Source organism: Patella vulgata, chromosome 6, assembly GCF_932274485.2.
Source record: "Patella vulgata chromosome 6, xgPatVulg1.2, whole genome shotgun sequence".
NCBI lineage: Eukaryota > Metazoa > Mollusca > Gastropoda > Patellidae > Patella > Patella vulgata.
Genome location: NC_065884.2, coordinates 36,846,791 through 36,869,498, shown reverse-complemented (window position 1 = coordinate 36,869,498; position 22,708 = coordinate 36,846,791). Strand labels below are relative to the sequence as shown.

Below are 22,708 nucleotides of genomic sequence, written 5' to 3'. Positions count from 1 at the left end.
TGGAACATAACAACTCTGCTTTTAATTGAGGTAGAATGATTAAACTTGATGTAGATGTTCATTACCGAGTTCAATGATTAACATTTCGAGCTAAAGCTAAGCAGAGCTAAGCAATTTCATTGGTCGATGCTGTGGGACAAGATAATCTTGATTCTATTTGATAGAGATTGATGAAACTTAGTGTAAAGTTTGATTGCTTGATACTTTTGAAAAAAATAAATGTGCTATTAATTAATATGTGTCATCTATTTATTTTGGGATTTCGGCGGGAGACATCAGCTTCACTGTTGGCTTGTTTTAATTCTTTGTTTTTTGAGGAAATATATTTAACACCTAATTATAGGGGCCCTATATTTATATGCCAGTAAAGCAAATTGAAATAACCGACAAACGTAAGGCCTTTAGGCCTTGATTTGATATTCACATTGATGAAAATGTACAAAATAAAAAGGAAGAAGAGTCATACGGATTTGAATGAATAATGAAAATTCAAAAGTGAAGTGAAAACAAAACAATTCTTTCAGTCAAAATCATCGCATTATCTTTGACCACATAATGTAGCTTCCAGTTATAGGCCTTAAGACTACCGTAGCCTATCGATAGATTATTTTTAGAGAATTATGCACAACAAAAATAACTTTTTATTGGTCAATATAATGTTTCTCGGTGGATTATTGTTGGGTAGGGTCCCCTTGATTTTTCCAGATGGCGACCAAAAATGGCGACAAAAATACAAAAAATCATTTTTCACCTTCATAGCTTGTGTAATATATCGTTTTATAGGTTTTCGGGGTCGCTGAACACGCATACGGGCATATTTTTAACATCTGACCTATTAACAAAGATATTCAAAATGGCGGCGGAAGTACAAGAATTTCATATTTCGCCATACAAGGTCGTGTAATATATCATTTTATATGTTTTGGGGGTCGCTTAACGCGAATGCTATGTCAAAGTGGCCGTTGTGGCTGTCAAAAGTCAGATTTATCATGTTCTGATTTTTGTTCTTGTTCCAATTCAGACAAATGCTTCAATTCCGTCACATTTGAGACTGGAACAGAGGATAGTGAAGATGAAGAAGAAGAAGATGATGAAGATGACACAATATGATACACTAATGTTAACATTGCTTTGGTCAAATGTTTTACATATCGTATCGTTTTGTTACTTATAGTTTTAGCTAAAATTGAAATTTCTGGAATGATTTATCATAAATCCAGCAGTGTGAACTTTGTCATTTTTTTATTTTTTTTGTTTTTTTATTTTCCGCCTTCGTGATGGGTCTTATGTTGATTAGATGTCCGAAATCGTGTTAAGCGAACCCCAAAACATATAAAACGATATATTACACGACCTAGTATGGCGAAAAATGAAATTCTTGTACTTCCGCCGCCTTTTGAATATCTTTGTCTGAATAGGTCGGATGTTTAAAATATGCCCGTATGCATGTTCAGCGACCCCGAAAACCTATAAAACGATATATTACACGACCTATGAAGGTGAAAAATGATTTTTTGTATTTTTTTTCGCGATTTTTGGCCGCCATCTTGAATAATTAATTTTCCCCAAGGGTGACAACGACCACACCAACCCTGGAAAAATCAAGGGGACCCTACCCAACAATAATCCACCGAGAAACATTATATATCAAACAAAAATGGGTTCAGTGATAATTTGCCATTTGACGTCCCGACTAATGTAAGCAACGAATGCTGAGAACAATAATGACAGTAAAACAACAGTTATGTTATTTTTATACGCCCACATTTTCATGTGGACGTATTATGCCGTCGCCCCTGTCCGTCCGGACAACTGTCTACAATTGTTTGTGGACTCTCTACAGGTCACAATTCTTATCCGATTTTGACGAAACTTGAAATATAGGTTTATCCCCCAAAGATCTCGGCTGCTTTTGATATTGGCATGTATTGGATCGAAACTTCATGGATTATGGCCCCTGATTGTACGAAAAATCACGTTTTTAGCTTGTGGACCCTATAGAGGTCATAATTTTTATCCGATTTTAAAAAAACGTATTATTATATCACCGTTACACGCTAAGGAAAGCTGGGTTCGAATTTCGTGAAAATCGGCCCAAAATTGACAGACAAAATGGCCGCTGTTGGTTCTCAAATAGCGTAAAAATATGGTATATCAAGGTTGTGGACCCTATAGAGGTCACAATTTTTATCCGATTTTGTTGAAACTTGAAATGTAAGTTTATACCCAAAGATCTCAGTTCCTGTCGATATTTGCGCAGAAAATAGAAATTCAATACCTCTTCATCAATTCTACACCCAAATGTCAATACAGATAGGCAATCAAAATGGCAAAAAAGAAACGAGACGGACACCAAATCAGGCAGAACATAGATATTCAATACCTCTTCATCAATTCTACACCAAAATGTTAATACAGATAGGCAAACAATATGCCATAAAAGGAGGGAGAAAAATATATCTAAAAATAACCGGCACTACCGAGATATGTAAAATTAATAGTGTTCTGCATCCATCTAGCCACATCAGCTACCAAACGATAATTTACTTGTTTTGATTCAATGACACCCGACGGAGAAATCTCATTTTTCGCCAGAGTACCAATCTTTTACTGGTTTTTTTTTCTCTCAAAATATCGAATATGTAACGATATTTAGCAAATAATTGCTAATCCGAGTCCATTTTGTTAGGAGTACTTACCTCCCTTATACCGTTACAAGCGTTATGACTCATATTGGGAGTTTTTTACTTTTTTTCAAAGATTGGGGCTCTTTTTTTGACCATTTATGCTATATTGACCCTTTTAGGTTTGCATTCACACCCTAAACCACTGTTGGGATCCTAAGTAACCGAAGTTTAAGAAACAAATTTATAGTAGTTTTCGTGATAAAAGCGTCTGAATAGGCTCTAAAAAGGAAAATTCTAGATTTTCAGCGTCCAATAATCTATTGCCTTAAGCATCAAATTAAAATCCAATGATTATTGTTAAAATTACTGAAATATTTCTAAAAACGATAGCTTCGGTGATTTCGATCATTTTGCATTGTCGCAGAACGTTCAAAATAGCTTTATCCTCTAAGTCACACCGAAGAAATCGTAACGATCCGACAAGCAGTTGCTGAGATCTAATCAAAAATAAATTGGAATGATAATAATAATAACTAGAACTGCGATGCAGTAATGACGGGTTTCACCGGTGCCACGTTACCCTAAACATGTCACTTCCGGTACCAATGAAACCATTAAACAGGTTTCCACAAAAGCATTGCACACATCAAATAAAATGGACGGCGAATCAACCAAATCCAGCAATATCAATTCATTTTATACATTTGTTACATATCACTTCCGGTGATAATGAAAATGTTCAATTAGTTTTATGAAATCAGAAATGGCATAAGGCATCACATGGTGAAAATTTTATGTAAATCGAATAATAATTGTCACTTTTATAGACCAAAAACATTGAAAAGTAACTTGTAGAAAATCGTCTATTTCTCTGCAACCGTACAAGTTAGAAACCATTTTCTGGTATCTGTATGATCGTATGGGTTCAAGCTATTTGCTGATTGGAATCAAATATCATAATTTTAAAAACATTACAAATCAGACTCATTTGAATAATATATCTGTTTTAAAGGCTAAAAGTACAGTTTTTGCCAAAATGACGTTACCTTCGGTGATAATGAAAATCTTAAATTACTTGAATGGAATGAAATCGTAAATGGTGTTAGGTATCACACAGTGAAAATTTCATGAAAATCGAATAATAATTGACACTTTTATGGACAAAAAAACTTGAAAAGTGCCCTGTTGAAAATTGCCTATTTCTCCGCAACTGAACAAGTTAGAAACCATTTTGTGATATCTATATGATCGTATGGGTTCATTCTTTTAGTTGATTAGAATCAAATATCAAAATCTTAAACAAACAACAAATACGACTCATTTGAATAAATTATTTGTTTCGAAGGCTATAAATACAGTTTTGTCCAAATTTCGTCATTTCCGGTGACATTGAAAATGTTAAATTGAGTTGAACTAGTCACAATTGACATTATGCATCAAATGAGTTCACTTTTATGAAAATCCAATAATAATTGACTCTTTTACAGGCACAATAGCGTAAAGAGTGACTCATACAAAATTGACCATTTCTCGGCAACTGCGCATATTACAAATTAATTTTCACATACATTCTCTCTGTATAGATTATTGCTACGAGTTTATGAAAGTTACGAAGTAATATTTTAAAATATGAAAACGCTGGATGGGTTGTAAATAGCTTAATTTTACACCTTTTTTCACCTTTTACTCGAAATAGCCCGAAAACGGAATCGAAATTAAAAAAACTGGGTACAACATTTTGTGCGCCTTTAAAGGGTGCACCCTTTCAGTTATACCAGATTTGAAAAAAATAATATTTGCTTTCGAAAAGTGGTACCTAACTGTCAAAATTGTAGTTTTTGGTAAAATTACGCCACTTCCAGTGCCGACAGATAACTCTATCGGTAACAAAAAAAATGGCAATTGAGACAACGGAGCATATGCACTTTGTTTTATACAAATCGAACAATAAATAATTAATCTAGGACTGAAAAACTGAATTAGTCAATGGCGGCCGAGGAAAATTACTGAGACAAAAAAAAATCAGATTTTTGCTCAAGTCAGATGACGCGTTAATTTTGCGTAAAACACGCAAAAATGTATCGAAAGTTAAAATCCAATGATTATTGTTAAAATTACTGAAATATTTATAAAAACGATAGCTTCGGTGATTTCGGACATTTCGCATTGTCGCAGAATGTTCAGAATAGCTTTATCCTCTAAGTCACACCCACTTTTCCAGTTAAACTGAAGATTATTCTTCTTATTATTATTATTCCAAATTATTTTTGATTAGATCTCAGCAACTGCTTGTCGGATCGTTACGATTTCTTCGGTTTTACTGGAAAAGTGGGTGTGACTTGGAGGATAAAGCTATTTTGAACGTTCTGCGACAATGCGAAATGTCCGAAATCACCGAAGCTATCGTTTTTAGAAATATTTCAGTAATTTTAACAATAATCATTGGATTTTAACTTTCGATACATTTTGGCATAGCCGGAGACAGGGCACATAGCTATGCTACTTTTGATTTTTGATTTTCGGCAAATCTTCGCAGATATTAGGCGCCAAATTTCGAAAATTTAAATTTTTACAAAAAACTTTTTTATTTATGAATATTTTTTAGTCGTGTTTTACACAAAATTAACGAGTCATCTGACTTGAGGAAAAATCTGATTTTTTTTTGTCTCAGTAATTTTCCTTGGCCGCCATTGGCTAATTCAGTTTTTCAGTCCTAGATTAATTATTTATTGTTCGATTTGTATAAAACGAAGTTCATATGCTCCGTTGTCTCAATTGCCATTTTTTTTGTTACCAATATAGTTATCTGTCGGCATCGGAAGTGGCGTAATTTTACCAAAAACTACAATTTTGACAGTTAGGTACCACTTTTCGAAAGCAAATATTATTTTTTTCAAATCTGGTATAACTGAAAGGGTGCGCCCTTTAAAGGCGCACAAAATGTTGTACCCAGTTTTTTTAATTTCGATTCCGTTTTCGGGCTATTTCGAGTAAAAGGTGAAAAAAGGTGTAAAATTAGGCTATTTACAACCCATCCAGCGTTTTCATATTTTAAAATATTACTTCGTAACTTTCATAAACTCGTAGGAATAATCTATACGGAGAGAATGTATGTGAAAATTAATTTGTAATATGCGCAGTTGCCGAGAAATGGTCAATTTTGCATGAGTCACTCTTTACGCTATTGTGCCTGTAAAAGAGTCAATTATTATTGGATTTTCATAAAAGTGACACCATTTGATGCATAATGTCAATTGTGACTAGTTCAATTCAATTAAAAATTTTCAATGTCACCGGAAATGACGAAATTTGGGCAAAAACTGTATTTATAGCCTTCGAAACAAATAATTTATTCAAATGAGTCGTATTTAGTGTTTGTTTAAGATTTTGATATTTGATTCTAATCAACTAAAAGAATGAACCCATACGATCATATAGATATCACAAAATGGTTTCTAACTTGTTCAGTTGCGGAGAAATAGGCAATTTTCAACAGGTCACTTTTCAAGGTTTTTTGTCCACAAAAGTGTCAATTATTATTCGATTTTCATGAAATTTTCACTGTGTGATACCTAATACCATTTACGATTTCATACAAGTAATTTAAGATTTTCATTATCACCGGAAGTAGCGTCATTTTGGCAAAAACTGTATTTTTAGCCTTCAAAACAGATATTTTATTCAAATGAGTCTGATTTGTAATGTTTTTAAAATTATGATATTTAATTCCAATCAGCAAATAGATTGAACCCATGCGATCATACAGATACCAGAAAATGGTTTCTAACTTGTACGGTTGCAGAGAAATAGACGATTTTCTATAAGTCACTTTTCAAGGTTTTTGGTCTATAAAAGTGGCCATTATTATTCGATTTACATAAAATTTTCACTATGCGATGCCTTATGTCATTTCTAATTTCATAAAACTAATTGAACATTTTCATTATCACCGGAAGTACTGTACACTTACATGTAACAAATGTATAAAATGAATTGATATTGTTGGATTTGGTTGATTCGGCGTCCATTTTATTTGATGTGTGCAATGCTTATGTGGAAACCTGTTTAATGGTCTCATTGGTTCCGGAAGTGACATGTTTAGGGTAACGTGGCACCGGTGAAACCCGTCATTACTGCATCGCAGTTCTAGTTCTTCTTCTTCTTATTATTATTCCAAATTATTTTTGATTAGATCTCAGCAACTGCTTGTCGGATCGTTACGATTTCTTCAGTTTAACTGGAAAAGTGGGTGTGACTTAGAGGATAAAGCTATTCTGAACATTCTGTGACAATCCGAAATCACCGAAGCTATCGTTTTTATAAATATTTCAGTAATTTTAACAATAATCATTGGATTTTAACTTTCGATACATTTTTGCGTGTTTTACGCAAAATTAACGCGTCATCTGACTTGAGCAAAAATCTGAATTTTTTTTGTCTCAGTAATTTTCCTCGGCCGCCATTGACTAATTCAGTTTTTCAGTCCTAGATTAATTATTTATTGTTCGATTTGTATAAAACAAAGTGCATATGCTCCGTTGTCTCAATTGCCATTTTTTTTGTTACCGATAGAGTTATCTGTCGGCACTGGAAGTGGCGTAATTTTACCAAAAACTACAATTTTGACAGTTAGGTACCACTTTTCGAAAGCAAATATTATTTTTTTCAAATCTGGTATAACTGAAAGGGTGCGCCCTTTAAAGGCGCACAAAATGTTGTACCCAGTTTTTTTAATTTCGATTCCGTTTTCGGGCTATTTCGAGTAAAAGGTGAAAAAAGGTGTAAAATTAAGCTATTTACAACCCATCCAGCGTTTTCATATTTTAAAATATTACTTCGTAACTTTCATAAACTCGTAGCAATAATCTATACAGAGAGAATGTATGTGAAAATTAATTTGTAATATGCGCAGTTGCCGAGAAATGGTCAATTTTGTATGAGTCACTCTTTACGCTATTGTGCCTGTAAAAGAGTCAATTATTATTGGATTTTCATAAAAGTGAACTCATTTGATGCATAATGTCAATTGTGACTAGTTCAACTCAATTTAACATTTTCAATGTCACCGGAAATGACGAAATTTGGACAAAACTGTATTTATAGCCTTCGAAACAAATAATTTATTCAAATGAGTCGTATTTGTTGTTTGTTTAAGATTTTGATATTTGATTCTAATCAACTAAAAGAATGAACCCATACGATCATATAGATATCACAAAATGGTTTCTAACTTGTTCAGTTGCGGAGAAATAGGCAATTTTCAACAGGGCACTTTTCAAGTTTTTTTGTCCATAAAAGTGTCAATTATTATTCGATTTTCATGAAATTTTCACTGTGTGATACCTAACACCATTTACGATTTCATTCCATTCAAGTAATTTAAGATTTTCATTATCACCGAAGGTAACGTCATTTTGGCAAAAACTGTACTTTTAGCCTTTAAAACAGATATATTATTCAAATGAGTCTGATTTGTAATGTTTTTAAAATTATGATATTTGATTCCAATCAGCAAATAGCTTGAACCCATACGATCATACAGATACCAGAAAATGGTTTCTAACTTGTACGGTTGCAGAGAAATAGACGATTTTCTACAAGTTACTTTTCAATGTTTTTGGTCTATAAAAGTGACAATTATTATTCGATTTACATAAAATTTTCACCATGTGATGCCTTATGCCATTTCTGATTTCATAAAACTAATTGAACATTTTCATTATCACCGGAAGTGATATGTAACAAATGTATAAAATGAATTGATATTGCTGGATTTGGTTGATTCGCCGTCCATTTTATTTGATGTGTGCAATGCTTTTGTGGAAACCTGTTTAATGGTTTCATTGGTACCGGTAGTGACATGTTTAGGGTAACGTGGCACCGGTGAAACCCGTCATTACTGCATCGCAGTTCTAGTTATTATTATTATCATTCCAATTTATTTTTGATTAGATCTCAGCAACTGCTTGTCGGATCGTTACGATTTCTTCGGTGTGACTTAGAGGATAAAGCTATTTTGAACGTTCTGCGACAATGCAAAATGATCGAAATCACCGAAGCTATCGTTTTTAGAAATATTTCAGTAATTTTAACAATAATCATTGGATTTTAATTTGATGCTTAAGGCAATAGATTATTGGACGCTGAAAATCTAGAATTTTCCTTTTTAGAGCCTATTCAGACGCTTTTATCACGAAAACTACTATAAATTTGTTTCTTAAACTTCGGTTACTTAGGATCCCAACAGTGGTTTAGGGTGTGAATGCAAACCTAAAAGGGTCAATATAGCATAAATGGTCAAAAAAAGAGCCCCAATCTTTGAAAAAAAGTAAAAAACTCCCAATATGAGTCATAACGCTTGTAACGGTATAAGGGAGGTAAGTACTCCTAACAAAATGGACTCGGATTAGCAATTATTTGCTAAATATCGTTACATATTCGATATTTTGAGAGAAAAAAAAACCAGTAAAAGATTGGTACTCTGGCGAAAAATGAGATTTCTCCGTCGGGTGTCATTGAATCAAAACAAGTAAATTATCGTTTGGTAGCTGATGTGGCTAGATGGATGCAGAACACTATTAATTTTGCATATCTCGGTAGTGCCGGTTATTTTTAGATATATTTTTCTCCCTCCTTTTATGGCATATTGTTTGCCTATCTGTATTAACATTTTGGTGTAGAATTGATGAAGAGGTATTGAATATCTATGTTCTGCCTGATTTGGTGTCCGTCTCGTTTCTTTTTTGCCATTTTGATTGCCTATCTGTATTGACATTTGGGTGTAGAATTGATGAAGAGGTATTGAATTTCTATTTTCTGCGCAAATATCGACAGGAACCGAGATCTTTGGGTATAAACTTACATTTCAAGTTTCAACAAAATCGGATAAAAATTGTAACCTCTATAGGGTCCACAACCTTGATATACCATATTTTTACGCTATTTGAGAACCAACAGCGGCCATTTTGTCTGTCAATTTTGGGCCGATTTTCACGAAATTCGAACCCAGCTTTCCTTAGCGTGTAACGGTGATATAATAATACGTTTTTTTAAAATCGGGTAAAAATTATGACCTCTATAGGGTCCACAAGCTAAAAACGTGATTTTTCGTACAATCAGGGGCCATAATCCATGAAGTTTCGATCCAATACATGCCAATATCGAAAGCAGCCGAGATCTTTGGGGGATAAATCTTGCTCAACTTGGATCAAAATGTTCGGTCCATTTGATCTAATTCCAGCTTTTTTCCCTCGCTTAAGTCAGATCGGCAGTATGTTCAGAATTTCACTGTCAGTTTCGTCCTGATGGTCTAAAACGCGGTTAGATATTCCATGCAGAGCCCCATGAAATACTTTCCTCTATCATTTTGACTCAAATCAGCATATTTGACACGACGCAATAATAGAATTTTTCCGGAAAATTCAAAACTTGCTGTCTGCTACTGTACAAGACACTTTCCGGGAAAAATTAGGACATTTTCCAAAGATGGCAACAAAAGTTATCTACTCGCGCATATGAACAAAAGCTTAAAATGTGCCTTTGAATCAATATTATCCGGCTCTTGCAGTTTATTTCTAATCGAGCTAAGATTGAATTTCATTCTTCGGCTAACTCGGATCTTCGCTTAACTCGGATAAAATTGGTCAGTCCACTTAGATCCGACTTACGCGAAGTTTACTGTATTTGTATCACGCATGATAGGTTAGATTCTGTGTTATTGATATGGATTCTCTACTAAATGTGTAGATTTATTAAATGTGCTTCAGTTCTTGTATATGAATGTTGTTATGACTTCTATATTATTGACACTTTTGCGTTATTACGATATCATTTATATGTGTGCCCCCGTTGGTTAATTATCCTTTGTGTTATTGTTTGCAAATAGGCTATCTGCTAGAATGACAATTAAAATAAATTCTGGTCTTGTATAAATATAAAAAAAAAGCGTATTTAGTTCACAAATGTATTTCTTACTGAGTTCTAATACTATATGTTACGCTTTTGATTAATCTGAGAACTTTCTGGAATATATGTATGTCAGAGTAATAGAGATTTATATCTATTTTAAAGGAAAGATGCAAGTCCAGAAGAAAAGCCAAGAGAATTAAGAGCTAGTCCTAAATTGTTACGAAAGAGCAAATGCAATACAAAGAAATCTTTAATAGCTTTAGAAAATGAAGAACAAACCGGATATGATAATGAAGATGAAGGGTTTGAAGAAAACTATAATCAGGAAGAAGAGTTGTCAGAAGGAACCAAAACCAAATCAGCTTTTGTAAATGATCCATTGTCAAAAGGTACTCAAGAATCCGCAAATGCAGATGCAGTAGACAATAGTTGTGTAAGTGCAGAAGAAATTAAATCTACAGTGACAAATACTTTATCAGACATTAAAGTGAAAATTGAGAAAAATGAATTTGCAACCAAAAAAGAAACTTTAGCTGATAGGGTGTCAGAGATTATTGGGGTGAAGGCAGAAGATGATAAGAAAATATCAGAAAGGAAAGAAGAAGATATTATAGATGGAAAAAATAAAATAGAAACTACCGACATTAAACATAAGACTACAGATGCTAAGGGCATTCATGTGGAGGTTAAAGATGAAATAAAAGATGAAGTTCAGTGTGAAGCTGATGAAAAGGTGAAAGCTGAAGTAGATAAAGTTGTGAATGATGTCATCCATGAAGTTGAAAAACAGAATGACAACAGACTGACTAAAAAAAAACATGAAGAAGCTGTCCCTGAACCTGAAGAAGCTGCCATGGAACCTGAAAAAACTGTCCCTGAATCTGAAAAAGCTGTCCCCAAACCTGATGAAGCCGTCCTTCCATTAGGGGAAATTGAACCTGAATATGAAGAAGTTATTCAGGAATTTGAAGTAGAAACAGCTAATAAAGATGATGAAAATGAAAATGGAGATGAGAAGGTTGTTGAAAAAGAAGCGAATGGTAGGTTTTGATTTGTTTATAATTAAAGTTTCTTGTGATAGTAAAAACATTAACATCATAAGTAAAAATTTCTGCTCATATACTAAATATTTAACGATGTTTCATGAACTCTTTTTACATGAATTTATGCAACTGTTAACTGGTCATTTACCACACGCTTTCATTTACTTTGAAAATTTTGTGCCTGGATGTTCAAATTCATATTTAAAGGGAGGTAACTATTCTAGCAACAGGATGTTTACAACTCAATCTTGTTTGCGGTGATTATGTTTGCTATTTATGTGTTGTTCAGTAAAATCAAAGTTATTCATATTAGTTTACTGTGAACCTCTTCAAAATCAAAGGGTTGTTAAGATAATGTGCATGTTTAGCCAATCAGAATCAAGAACTTTTAACGCTATTTGAGAACGATGGGCGACCATATTTAAATTGGATTACAGAAATAATCAAGATCTTTGGGTTATAAACCGGTTTTAAACCAATTTAGATGAAACTTGTCATGCATGTTTATAACCCAAAGATCTTGGTTCCTGTCGATATTTGTGCCCATCGGAACATAACTTCGGTTTAAAATTGTGACCTCTGTAGGGTCCACAAGCTAAAAACGTGATTTTTCGTACAATCAGGGGACATAATCCATGAAGTTTTGGTCCGATACATGCCAATATCGAAAGCAGCCGAGATCTTTTGGGGATAAACCTATATTTCAAGTTTCATAAAAATCGGATAAGAATTGTGACCTGTAGAGTGTCCACAAACAAATTGTGGACGTCCGGACGGACAGGGGCGACTACAATATACGTCCACATGAAAATGTGGGCGTATAAAAAGGGGGTATACCCCCAACTCATTGCAAGACAAGTTTTTATACGCCCACATTTTCATGTGGACGTATTATGCCATCGCCCCTGTCCGTCCGTCCACAATTTAAAAAAACGTATTAATATATCACCGTTACACCTTAAGGATGGCTGAGTTCGAATTTCGTGAAAATCGGCCCGAAATTGACAGACAAAATGGCCGCTGTTTGTTCTCAAATAGTGTAATAATATGGTATATCAATGTTGTGGACACTATAGAGGTCGCAATTTTTATCCAATTTTGTTGAAACTTGAAATTTAAGTTGATAATTCAAAGATCTCGGTTCCTTTCGATATTCGTGCACATCGGACTGTAACTTCCTGAATTATGGCCCCTGATTGTACCAAAAATTGCGTTTTTAGCTTGTGGACCCTATAGAGGTCATAATTTTTATCCGATTTAAAAAGCCGTATTATTATATCACCGTTACACTTTAAGGATCACTGAGTTCGAATTTCGTGTAAATCGGCCCAAAATTGAGAGACAAAATGGCTTCAGTTCGTTCTCAAATAGCGTAAAAAATATGGTAAATCAAGGTTGTGGACCCTATAGAGGTCACAATTTTTATCCGATTTTGTTGAAACTTGAAATATAAGTTTATAACACAAAGATCTTGGTTCCTTTCGATATTTGCGCATATCGAATTGTAATTTCCTGAATTATGGCCCTTGATTGTAGGAAAAATCACTTTCTTTTTAGCTTGTTCTCTATCCATCTCTCGAAAATGTGGGCGTATCCTGCCTGGCAGCCGCTGGTTTTGTGTTTCCATGGAAACAAATTTGACTTAGTTTTTGGTGTACAACTACAATTTTGTTTCCGGAGCATATCTCATAAACCGTTCAAGATATCTTTTTGAAACTTTGCACACACATCAACCTATTACAGTAGTTGTGCCTTTTGCTATTTAGGAATTTCTGGGATTTATATTTTTTTGTTTCCATGGAAACAAATTTGGTGTATAATTTTGTTTCCGGAGCATATCTCATAAACCGTTCAAGATATCGTTTTTAAACTTTGTACACACATCTACCCATTACAGTAGTTGTGCCTTTTGCTATTTAGGAATTTCTGGGATTGATATTTTATGTGTTTCCATGGAAACAAATTTGACTTAGTTTTTGGTGTACAATTTTGTTTCCGGAGCATATCTCATAAATCGTTCAAGATATCTTCTTGGCACTTATTTTGAATTTCTCAGATTTGATAATTTTACGTGTTTCCATGGAAACACATTTGACTGTTCAAGATAACTTTAAAATAATTTTACATTCATCAACCCATCATTTTATTTTCTGAAATCCAGCCTTCCGTCCTGATTTTGTTTCTGGAGCATATTTTATTATCTGTTCAAGAAATCTTTTTGAAACTTTGTACAAACATTAACCTATTATAGTATTTTATTTTCTGATAAGTTTATTGTTTAACATACAGCAGCTGATTGAGGTAGGCAAAGGTTGTTGTGCAAACCTTACAGGAACAAGCGACCCTGCCTTGCCGAGCTACTGTGATCAGAGTATGAAATTCTATAAATTGATATTCCATGTGTCGGAATATGAGATTTGTCTGGGCTCTGGCCGCAACTGATGGTGTAACCCTGACATGCTGAACTACTGTCCTCATCAACTTATTACAGTAGTTGTGCCTTTTGCTATTTAGGAATTCCTGAGATTTATATTTTTTGTGTATCCATGGAAACAAAAATGACTTAGTTTTTGGTGTACAATTTTGTTTCCGGGCGTATCTCATAAACCATTCAAGATATCTTTTTGAAACTTTGTACAAGCATCAAGCTATTGTATTATATTATTTGTTTTCTGATGTATAACCTTATTGTTTAACATACAGTAGCTGATTGAGGTAGGCAAAGGTTGTTGTGCAAACCTTATAGTGAATAACGACCCTGCCTTGCCGAGCTACTGTGATCAGAGTATAAATCTTCTGACTAGTCCCATTGATATTCCAAGAAGTTGTTTTTCCTTATGCCTTCCGTGCAAGGGGGCGGGATGGTGATGACTAGTCATCTTGTTTTCTTTGTTTTACAACCCTCCCCACTGGGTGTCCCAACTTTAGATATCTTTTAGCCTCCCAAACTTACCAAAGGTGCCACCGTATCGCCTGTCTTCATACTATTTCACGGAACAGTCACCGTGACTTTACGTCACAATATGACACCCGACGTCATAGCAACTATTCTTCCAACATCCAAAAGATGCCATCTGCTAAGACACATCAAGGAGAGACACTTACCACCCAGTTTTTCCTGTGCCAACTATTAAAATGTCCGTCTGTCTGTCTGTCCATCCCACTTTTTGGGACACAATAACTCTCCTTCTAATTGAGCTACGTTGTTCAAACTTGGTGTAGGTGTCTATTAGGTCAATACCTTGATGGAGTTTGAAGATTAGCATTTCCTACTTAGGGTAAGCAGAGATAAGCAATTTGATTGGTTGATGCTTTGGAGTTCGGTGATAAACATTGTCTGCTTACGGTAAGCAGAGATAAGCAATCTGATTGGTTGATGCTTTGGGGCACGATATCGTTGGTTTATATTTAAGTGAGAGTGATGAAAGTATAGATTCATCATATCATTACCTTGACTAAGTTGACCAAATTCGATGATTAGAATTTTCTGTTTAGGCTAAGGAGCAATAAGCAATTTGATTGGTCAAGACTTTGGAACATAACAACTTTGCTTTTAATTGATGTAGAATGTTTAAAATTGGTGTAGATGTTCATTAGGTAAATGTCTTGACTGTGTTCAATGATTAACATTTCGAGCTAAAGCTAAGCAGAGTTAAGCAATTTCATTGGTCGATGCTTTGGGACAAGATAACTTTGATTCTATCTGATAGAGAGTGATGAAACGCAGTGTATATTTGATAATCAGTTTGACTGCTTGATACTTTTAAACAAATAAATGTGCGATTAATTAATATGTGTCATCTATTTATTTTGGGATTTCGGCGGGGGACATCAGCCTCGCTGTTTGCTTGTTTGAAATGTAAAAGTTAGCACAAGTTAATTAACTAATGAACAGGTTTGAAAACTCAGTTTGGTGCGGTCTCGGAAAATGGATCAATCTGTCAACTCGACAATCCCTTTATCAACCTCTTTTCTAATGTAGGCCTAGCTATCTACATCGGTCAATCAATACATCGCGGGCTATTAAACTTCATTTTTGTAATGTTAAAAATGTGTACAATGCTATCTCCGGTCATCTAGAAAGATACTTTCGTGTCAGCCAGCTTCGTTATTTTCGCTAACAAACTAATAAACAAGTATTGTATATACCATATTCAAATCAGCCGAGAATCAATTGACTGTGATAAGAAATGATCATTCTTCAAAGTTCAACAGCAAGCGCCACCACTTAAACACGCCGAGTTACACACACACACACACACACACACCCACACACACCTTCAAAATTTGGTGACAGCAAGATAAAAAGTGTAGTAATATTATCATGATAAAGGTAAGTAAAAGGAGTCAGTTGTTTACTTGTGGAAGCACATTTAGAGTTTACTGGATTTTTCAAATGTTTATCGTATCATGTGAATATTCATTAAAATCGTAGGCACACGGTATATACTGAAAGTGTGTTTGTCTGCCCAAAGCGATCGCCATATTAGTTCTAGAAATTGAAAACAAGTATGGTGATTGTTTTGGGCGTTACCTTTTTTATACGCCCACATCGAAATGTGGTTGTATATTGCAATTGCCCCAGTCCGTCCGTCCATCCGTCTGTCTTCCACAATTTGTGAACCCTCTACAGACTACATTTATCATCTGATTGTTTTGAAATTGATAGATGTTGTTTGTATTAGTAAGATGAAGAAGCCTTTTTAATTTCAATAACTTCCGTTAATTTCTTCTGGAGATATGGCTCTTGTTTCACTTTGTTGTACCTTGTGAATGCTCTAACCACAAAAGTTATTATCCGATCTGTATGAAATTTCTATGCATCATTTAGATTAGTAAAACAATGAAGCCTATTGAATTTCAGCAATTTCCGTTAATTACATCTAGAGTTATGGCCCTTGTTTCACTTTGTTGAATTTTGTGAACGCTCTAATCACAACAGTTATCACACTATCTGTTTGAAATTGATATGCATCATTTAAATTAGTGCAACGAAGAAGCCTATTGAATTTCAGCAATTTCCATTAATTGCACCGTGAGTTATGGCCCTTGTTTAACTTTGTTGTACGTTGTGAATGCTTTAACAACAAAAGTTATTATACGATTTGTATGAAATTTATATGTATCGTTTAAATTAGTAAAACGAACAAACCTATTTAGTTTCAGCAAATTTCGTTACTTGCATCTAGAGTTATGGCCCTTGTTTCACTTTGTTGAATCTGGTGAACGCTTGAACGACAAAAATTATCACCCAATATGTATGAAATTCATATGCAGAAGAAGCCTATTAAATGTCAGAAATTTCCGTCAATTACTTCTAGAGTTATGGCCCTTGATTTACTTTGTTGAATCTTGTGAACGTTAGAATGACAAAAGTTATCATCCGATCTGTATGAAATTTATATGCATTATTTGAATTAGTAAAACGAAAAAGCCTGTTGAATTTCAACAATTTCTGTAGATTACTTCCAGAGTTACGGCCCTTGTTTTAGTTTTTAGAACCTTGTGAACGCTCTAACATTGAAAATTATAATGTCGTCTGTATGAAGTTGTCTTATTAAATGCCACTAATTACCTACAAAAGAATAAATATGCGACAACCCTTGTCGACCGCTCGGACGATTTAGCTTCTATGGGCGTATGTTTTGTTACCTGGCAACTTGTCTTTTTATTTAATTATTTCTGTAGTTTTTGAATCGGAGTTCAACTTTAATTTAGTAGTGGGATTTACCTAGTACATGTACATATGTATCTTATTGAATTACGAGTTTAGAATGTCTTTTTCAGACATGGAATTATTAGATGATTCTCCTGCTTCAATAGAAGATTCCAAATCAGAGGACGAAAAACCTGTTGAGGTTATTGAACCACGCCATGTTTCGAGGTGGCACATGGTTTGTTCAACTCTTGAAGACTGGCAGAATTTATCTGAATTTTTCCGTGAAAGTGAAGCTAAATGTGAAAAGGCTTTGTACAGGACTATTGTTGAAGATTTTTTGCCAGAAATTCCTAACATAATTATAGAAAGGGTAAGTTGTTTGAAATCTTTTCAAGTTGCAACTGTAGAAAATTATGTATCACTGCTAAAACCTCTTTCATAACCCAGACTTTTACAGCTCGGTTTATTGAAATGAGCTTATAGAAACATTGGTTATTTACAAAAATTGACCTGACTCAAAATAAGAGAGGAATCCAAAACCATAATAAACTGGATACAGTAAAACCAGAGTATTAGTGATTATGCCCCCGTCAGACTGGGGTGGCATCCTTACTGCCCTGCGGTGACCGTACAGCAACCAGAAAATGCACAAGATCGCCGGCAAACGTGAACCAAACCATGGGTTCCACGTCGGCTGTATATGCCGGTCGAGACGGCAAATGACCGTTCATAGATCTGACCTAACGGTCATTTTGCACGCCGGAAAGAGTGTCTTTTTTTTCCAAAACCCAATTTTCAAAATGGCTACAATCGACCTCTACTATGTAACTATACAAGAATGCACACATATAGAAGCCAATCTCGTGATTGGTGTTATAGAGTTGTATAAATACAATAGTCGTCAACAGATTATACTGAGTGGTGTGTTGATAATTAATGATGAGTGTCTGGTAGAGAACAATAAAAGTTAATTGATAAGTGGGAATCTAATCAACGGCGTGAAGCGGTCCATTGTTAATCATTCACGTATTGTCCACGTGTCAGAAGAATTTTCAACATCAAAGCCGTTTACCGCTATTACGGTCAGGCACGATGTAAACGAGGTTATTATGAGCTTCGAAAAAAGGCAATTGATATAAAATCCAACCAACTGTCATATAAAATAAAAACAACATAGAAATTACGTAAATCCTCAACAACGTACGTGTTCGAAGAAAAATGCATTTAAAAATAAAATGTTTATAGCGGTATTATGGCCTTTTGGAAATTGTTGAAATAAAATCTAGAGATTAGTTAACTTGCTTACCGAACAATTAAGAAAAATACGTATTCCAGTTCTATTGTGCAACAATATTGAATTGATAATTCCACGTGTAGAAGAAATGTCGTGTATATACGGTTACTCTTATACACGACCATATTCTAAGGGGCGCTAGTGTCGCTAGCCGTGAAGTTAGTTATCCGTTTGTCATTTAGTTATACATTATTAGGATTTACGTCACAATTCTGCGACCCGTAATTCCGTAAGAGATGGTCTTAAAACCAATAAATGTGAGAAATATGCCGTGGATAATTATATATTTATCTTCATATCGAAGTTATTGTGTTACAACTCAAAATTATCCAGGTCAGTGTATTTCCTATGGAGCATGTGGTAATTACATGTGAGCTACTGAAATGGTTTTTCTACGGCCAATTCAACTATTTCGTTATTTAAGTAGCCAAAATGGAATATTTATTAATTAATAAATAATTATCATAAGCCTTACTAATATTTCATTTTTAAGTCAAATATATTTTTTTTTGTGTACCCCATGGTGACAAAGTGGTATAGACACGTGAATTCACAATACCATACCATGAATAAAAAACATGAAATATGAATTTACTTTGAAAAGTTTTTGTGCGTTATCAAAAATGACCGGTAGTGAAAATTTTGAAGTGGAAGCCCTGAGCCAAACGCGCGAAAATGTCTCAAAAAATTACAAACTTAAAAAACGTTGTGTTCTCATACCTTTCCAGTTCAGATCGCAACCATGGTGACCAAAGCACAATATCTGGCGTTTCCACCACGCTTATGGCGATCTTAACCCTCTCTAAAGCCATTTTCCTTAGCCGTAGCAGCAAAGTAAAGACGCCACCCCGGTCTGACAGTGGTATAAGGCTGTGTTGAATTCAGGGCTCACACTGGCTTTCAATTTTTTTCCGCCAAAATGGAGGATAATTTTCATATAAAAAAATGTCGATATTTTTTTTCCGCCAACTGGAAATTTTATCTGCCAAAAATGTGTGATAAAAAAGACAACATCTAACGATTTTATGTCTCACTCTCAGCTAGGCTTATTAATATTCTAAAACAATTACCGATATATACATACAATATACAACAACTTTGGATTTAATAAGATCCTTTTTTTTTTGGGTGACTTTAGCCAATTTTCTATAAATTTATGTGTTGCGTGTACAATAGGCCTATAGTTATTTTCAGGTACCGTAAAGGTATCAGAATCTGAATCCCTGATAGAATGATATAAATTTTGATTTTATTTGTAAGAGATGCTTACAATTATTCCCGTTGTTCACCTTTAGAGCATTTTGGCGACAGTAATACAGACCACGTCAGGAGGCGACAGCAATACAGACCACGTCAGGAGGCGTGAGTCATTACTCGCGCGCACGCTATACTCGGCTGAAATGTAATTCGCGAGAGTAAGGCATTACTCGCGCAAACATTTCTGGAAACTTTTCATAGAAAAATGTACAATTCTTAAAGATGGGTTCCCAGAAAAGTATTTATCGGGTGGTTATTTCCAATAAAAGTATGGCAATTTTGGTATATATGGAAAGTAGAGATATCCAATCTTACTAGAAAAATATTGGATTCCCCGAAAAACATTCATCGAGCGTATACAGGACAAAAATGTAAGGGTTCTCCTAATGAACAGCCCGACGATTAAGGATTTCTGCACGCGTGATGTCAAAGGTCACATGTGAACATTGAGCGCTTGATGTACAAGTTGATAAACGTTATGAAGAATTAGACGTACAACACTTTCTGAGATATAAAATGACGGAAAAAGAAGCGGGTAGAGGATAATCCGAGAATTTAATTAGGATTCGATATTTGTAATAAATAGTAAGCGATTAAAGACAACATCGTATTATGTATGAAATGTATTCTCCTGTGACTTCCAAGACCTGACGTAAACATGACCTGGTTTGATCGAATTTTAATAGCAGGGCATTCCTTCGCAATTACAATTTTTGAGAAGGATTTGAAGCATAATTATGAGAAATTAATTAGTTTGAATATGTTTTTAGTCCATATATACCATTAAATCACTCAGTTTGTACGCGGGAACCCATCTTTAAATGAAAATTTAAAACTACAGTGAAATCCCGCTTAACGACCAACTCAGTATTACGGGCAACTCACGTATACGACCACATATTAGTCAATCTAACGACCAAGATCAAAGCAATCAAACATTCGTGGTAGATTGATTTCATCGCAGCCATTTAACGAGCCGCTAATCTTTCTTTGTTGGTTTCGTTTTTTAAACAATGGAATTTCTCATTGGGTGTTTAATTTAAACAAAGAAATGAATAATGATTAGGTTATAAACTAATCATTTATTTACTATTTATACGAGTAAATTTTGTAGATTATCATTTCTTATTCGGCCTTCATCTGTATGTACGAGTAAATTTTGTCAAATGTATTATTTCTTATTCGACCTTCACCTGCGTAATGGAAAAAACCCATAGTAAGCGTACTCGTGTAGAATTAACCCTAAAAGCAAAAGTAGAACTTATCAAAAAGAGTGAGGGTAGAAGCCAAAGACAATTGGCCGAAGAATTTGGAATTGGTAAGACCCAGGTACAGATGATTTTGAAAAGAAAGGCAGAAATTCTTGATGGATACGAAGAAAAAAGAGACAGCAACAGGAAACGCCTCTGTGTTCGCTCGCCGATGGAAGAATTAAACACTCTGATGTAGACGTGGTTTCAGCGTGTGCGTGGCAAAGATGTGTCGATCTCCGGTCCTATGCCTCGTGAAAAAGCTTTGCTATTCGCCAAAGAACTAAACATTCCGGAATCTGATTTCAAAGCATGTATTAATATGTATTAACAATTTTAACTTTTGGTTTAAATTCACATATTAATAAAATTCATGCGGTCATATATATATCATACAAGTTACTTTTGAAGGTTTTTGGTCCATAAAAGTGTCAATTGTTATTCGATTTTCATAAAATTTTCACCATGTGATGCCTAATGTCAGACGATGTTATAAAACAATTTCTTGTGAACACTCTACAGACTACATTTATCATCTGATTGTTTTGAAATTGATATATGTTGTTTGCATTAGTGAGATGAAGAAGCCTATTTAATTTCAATAACTTCCGTTAATTTCTTCTGGAGTTATGGCTCTTGTTTCACTTTTTTGCACCTTGTGAACGCTCTAATGACAAAAGTTATCAACCGATCTGTATGAAATTTATATGCATCATTTAAATTAGTAAAACAAATTTGAATTTCAGAAATTTCCGTTAATTACACCGTGAGTTATGGCCCTTGTTTGTTATCACCCAATCTGTATGAAATTCATATGCATCACTTAAATTAGTGAAATGAAGAAGCCTATTGAATGTCAGCAATTTCTGTCAATTACTTCTAGAGTTATGGCCCTTGTTTTACTTTGTTGAACCTTGTGAACATTCGAACGACAAAAGTTATCATCCGATCTGTATGAAATTATATGCATTATTTGAATTGGTAAAACGAAAAAAGCCTGTCGAATTTCAACAATTTCTGTAGATAACTTCCATAGTTACAGCCCTTGTTTTAGTTTTTAGAACCGTGTGAATCCTCAAACGACGAAAATTATAATGTCATCTGTATGAAATTGTCTACCTACAAAAGAATAAATATACGACAACTCTTGTCGACCACTCAAACGATTTAGCTGCTGTGGGCATATGTTTTGTTGCCTGGCAACGTATCTATAGTATCACCGGAAGTAATTTAATTTTGCCCAAAAATGTATTTTTAGCCTTCAAAACAGATATTTATTCAAATGAGTCTTTGAAATTATGATATTTGATTCCAATCAACAAATAGAATGAACCCATAAAAGTGAAAATTATTATTCGATTTACATAAAATTTTCACCATGTGATGATGCCATTTCTGATTTCAGAAAACTAATTAAACATTTTCATTATCACCAGAAGTAATAATATAATAATAATGCTTTATTTCATACTCATAGTACACAATACAATACAGAATTTACATAATTATTTACATATATGTAATATAAGTAAACTTTTCTTTATGATGTACATAAATAGTTGATAATTTATTCAAGGTTTCTGGCATCATTATAGTTTACATCTCTATATGTAATAAATTCTCTAATACTGTTTCCGAGTTGAACATCTTTATCAGTAATTGGACATGAA

General features: G+C 34.2%; 1 protein-coding gene across 2 annotated transcripts in view; it reads left to right on the top strand.

Moving 5' to 3' along the window:
* The window catches only part of LOC130013154 (bromodomain-containing protein DDB_G0280777-like), a 229,994-nt gene that overhangs the window by 62,037 nt on the left and 145,249 nt on the right, over nucleotides 1–22,708 (top strand). For both annotated transcript variants that reach the window (XM_056101790.1, XM_056101791.1), the window contains exons 7-8: nucleotides 10,698–11,575; nucleotides 17,366–17,607. In XM_056101790.1, coding sequence (XP_055957765.1) covers nucleotides 10,698–11,575; nucleotides 17,366–17,607 — 1,120 coding nt within the window. The remainder of the gene's footprint in view (nucleotides 1–10,697; nucleotides 11,576–17,365; nucleotides 17,608–22,708) is intronic.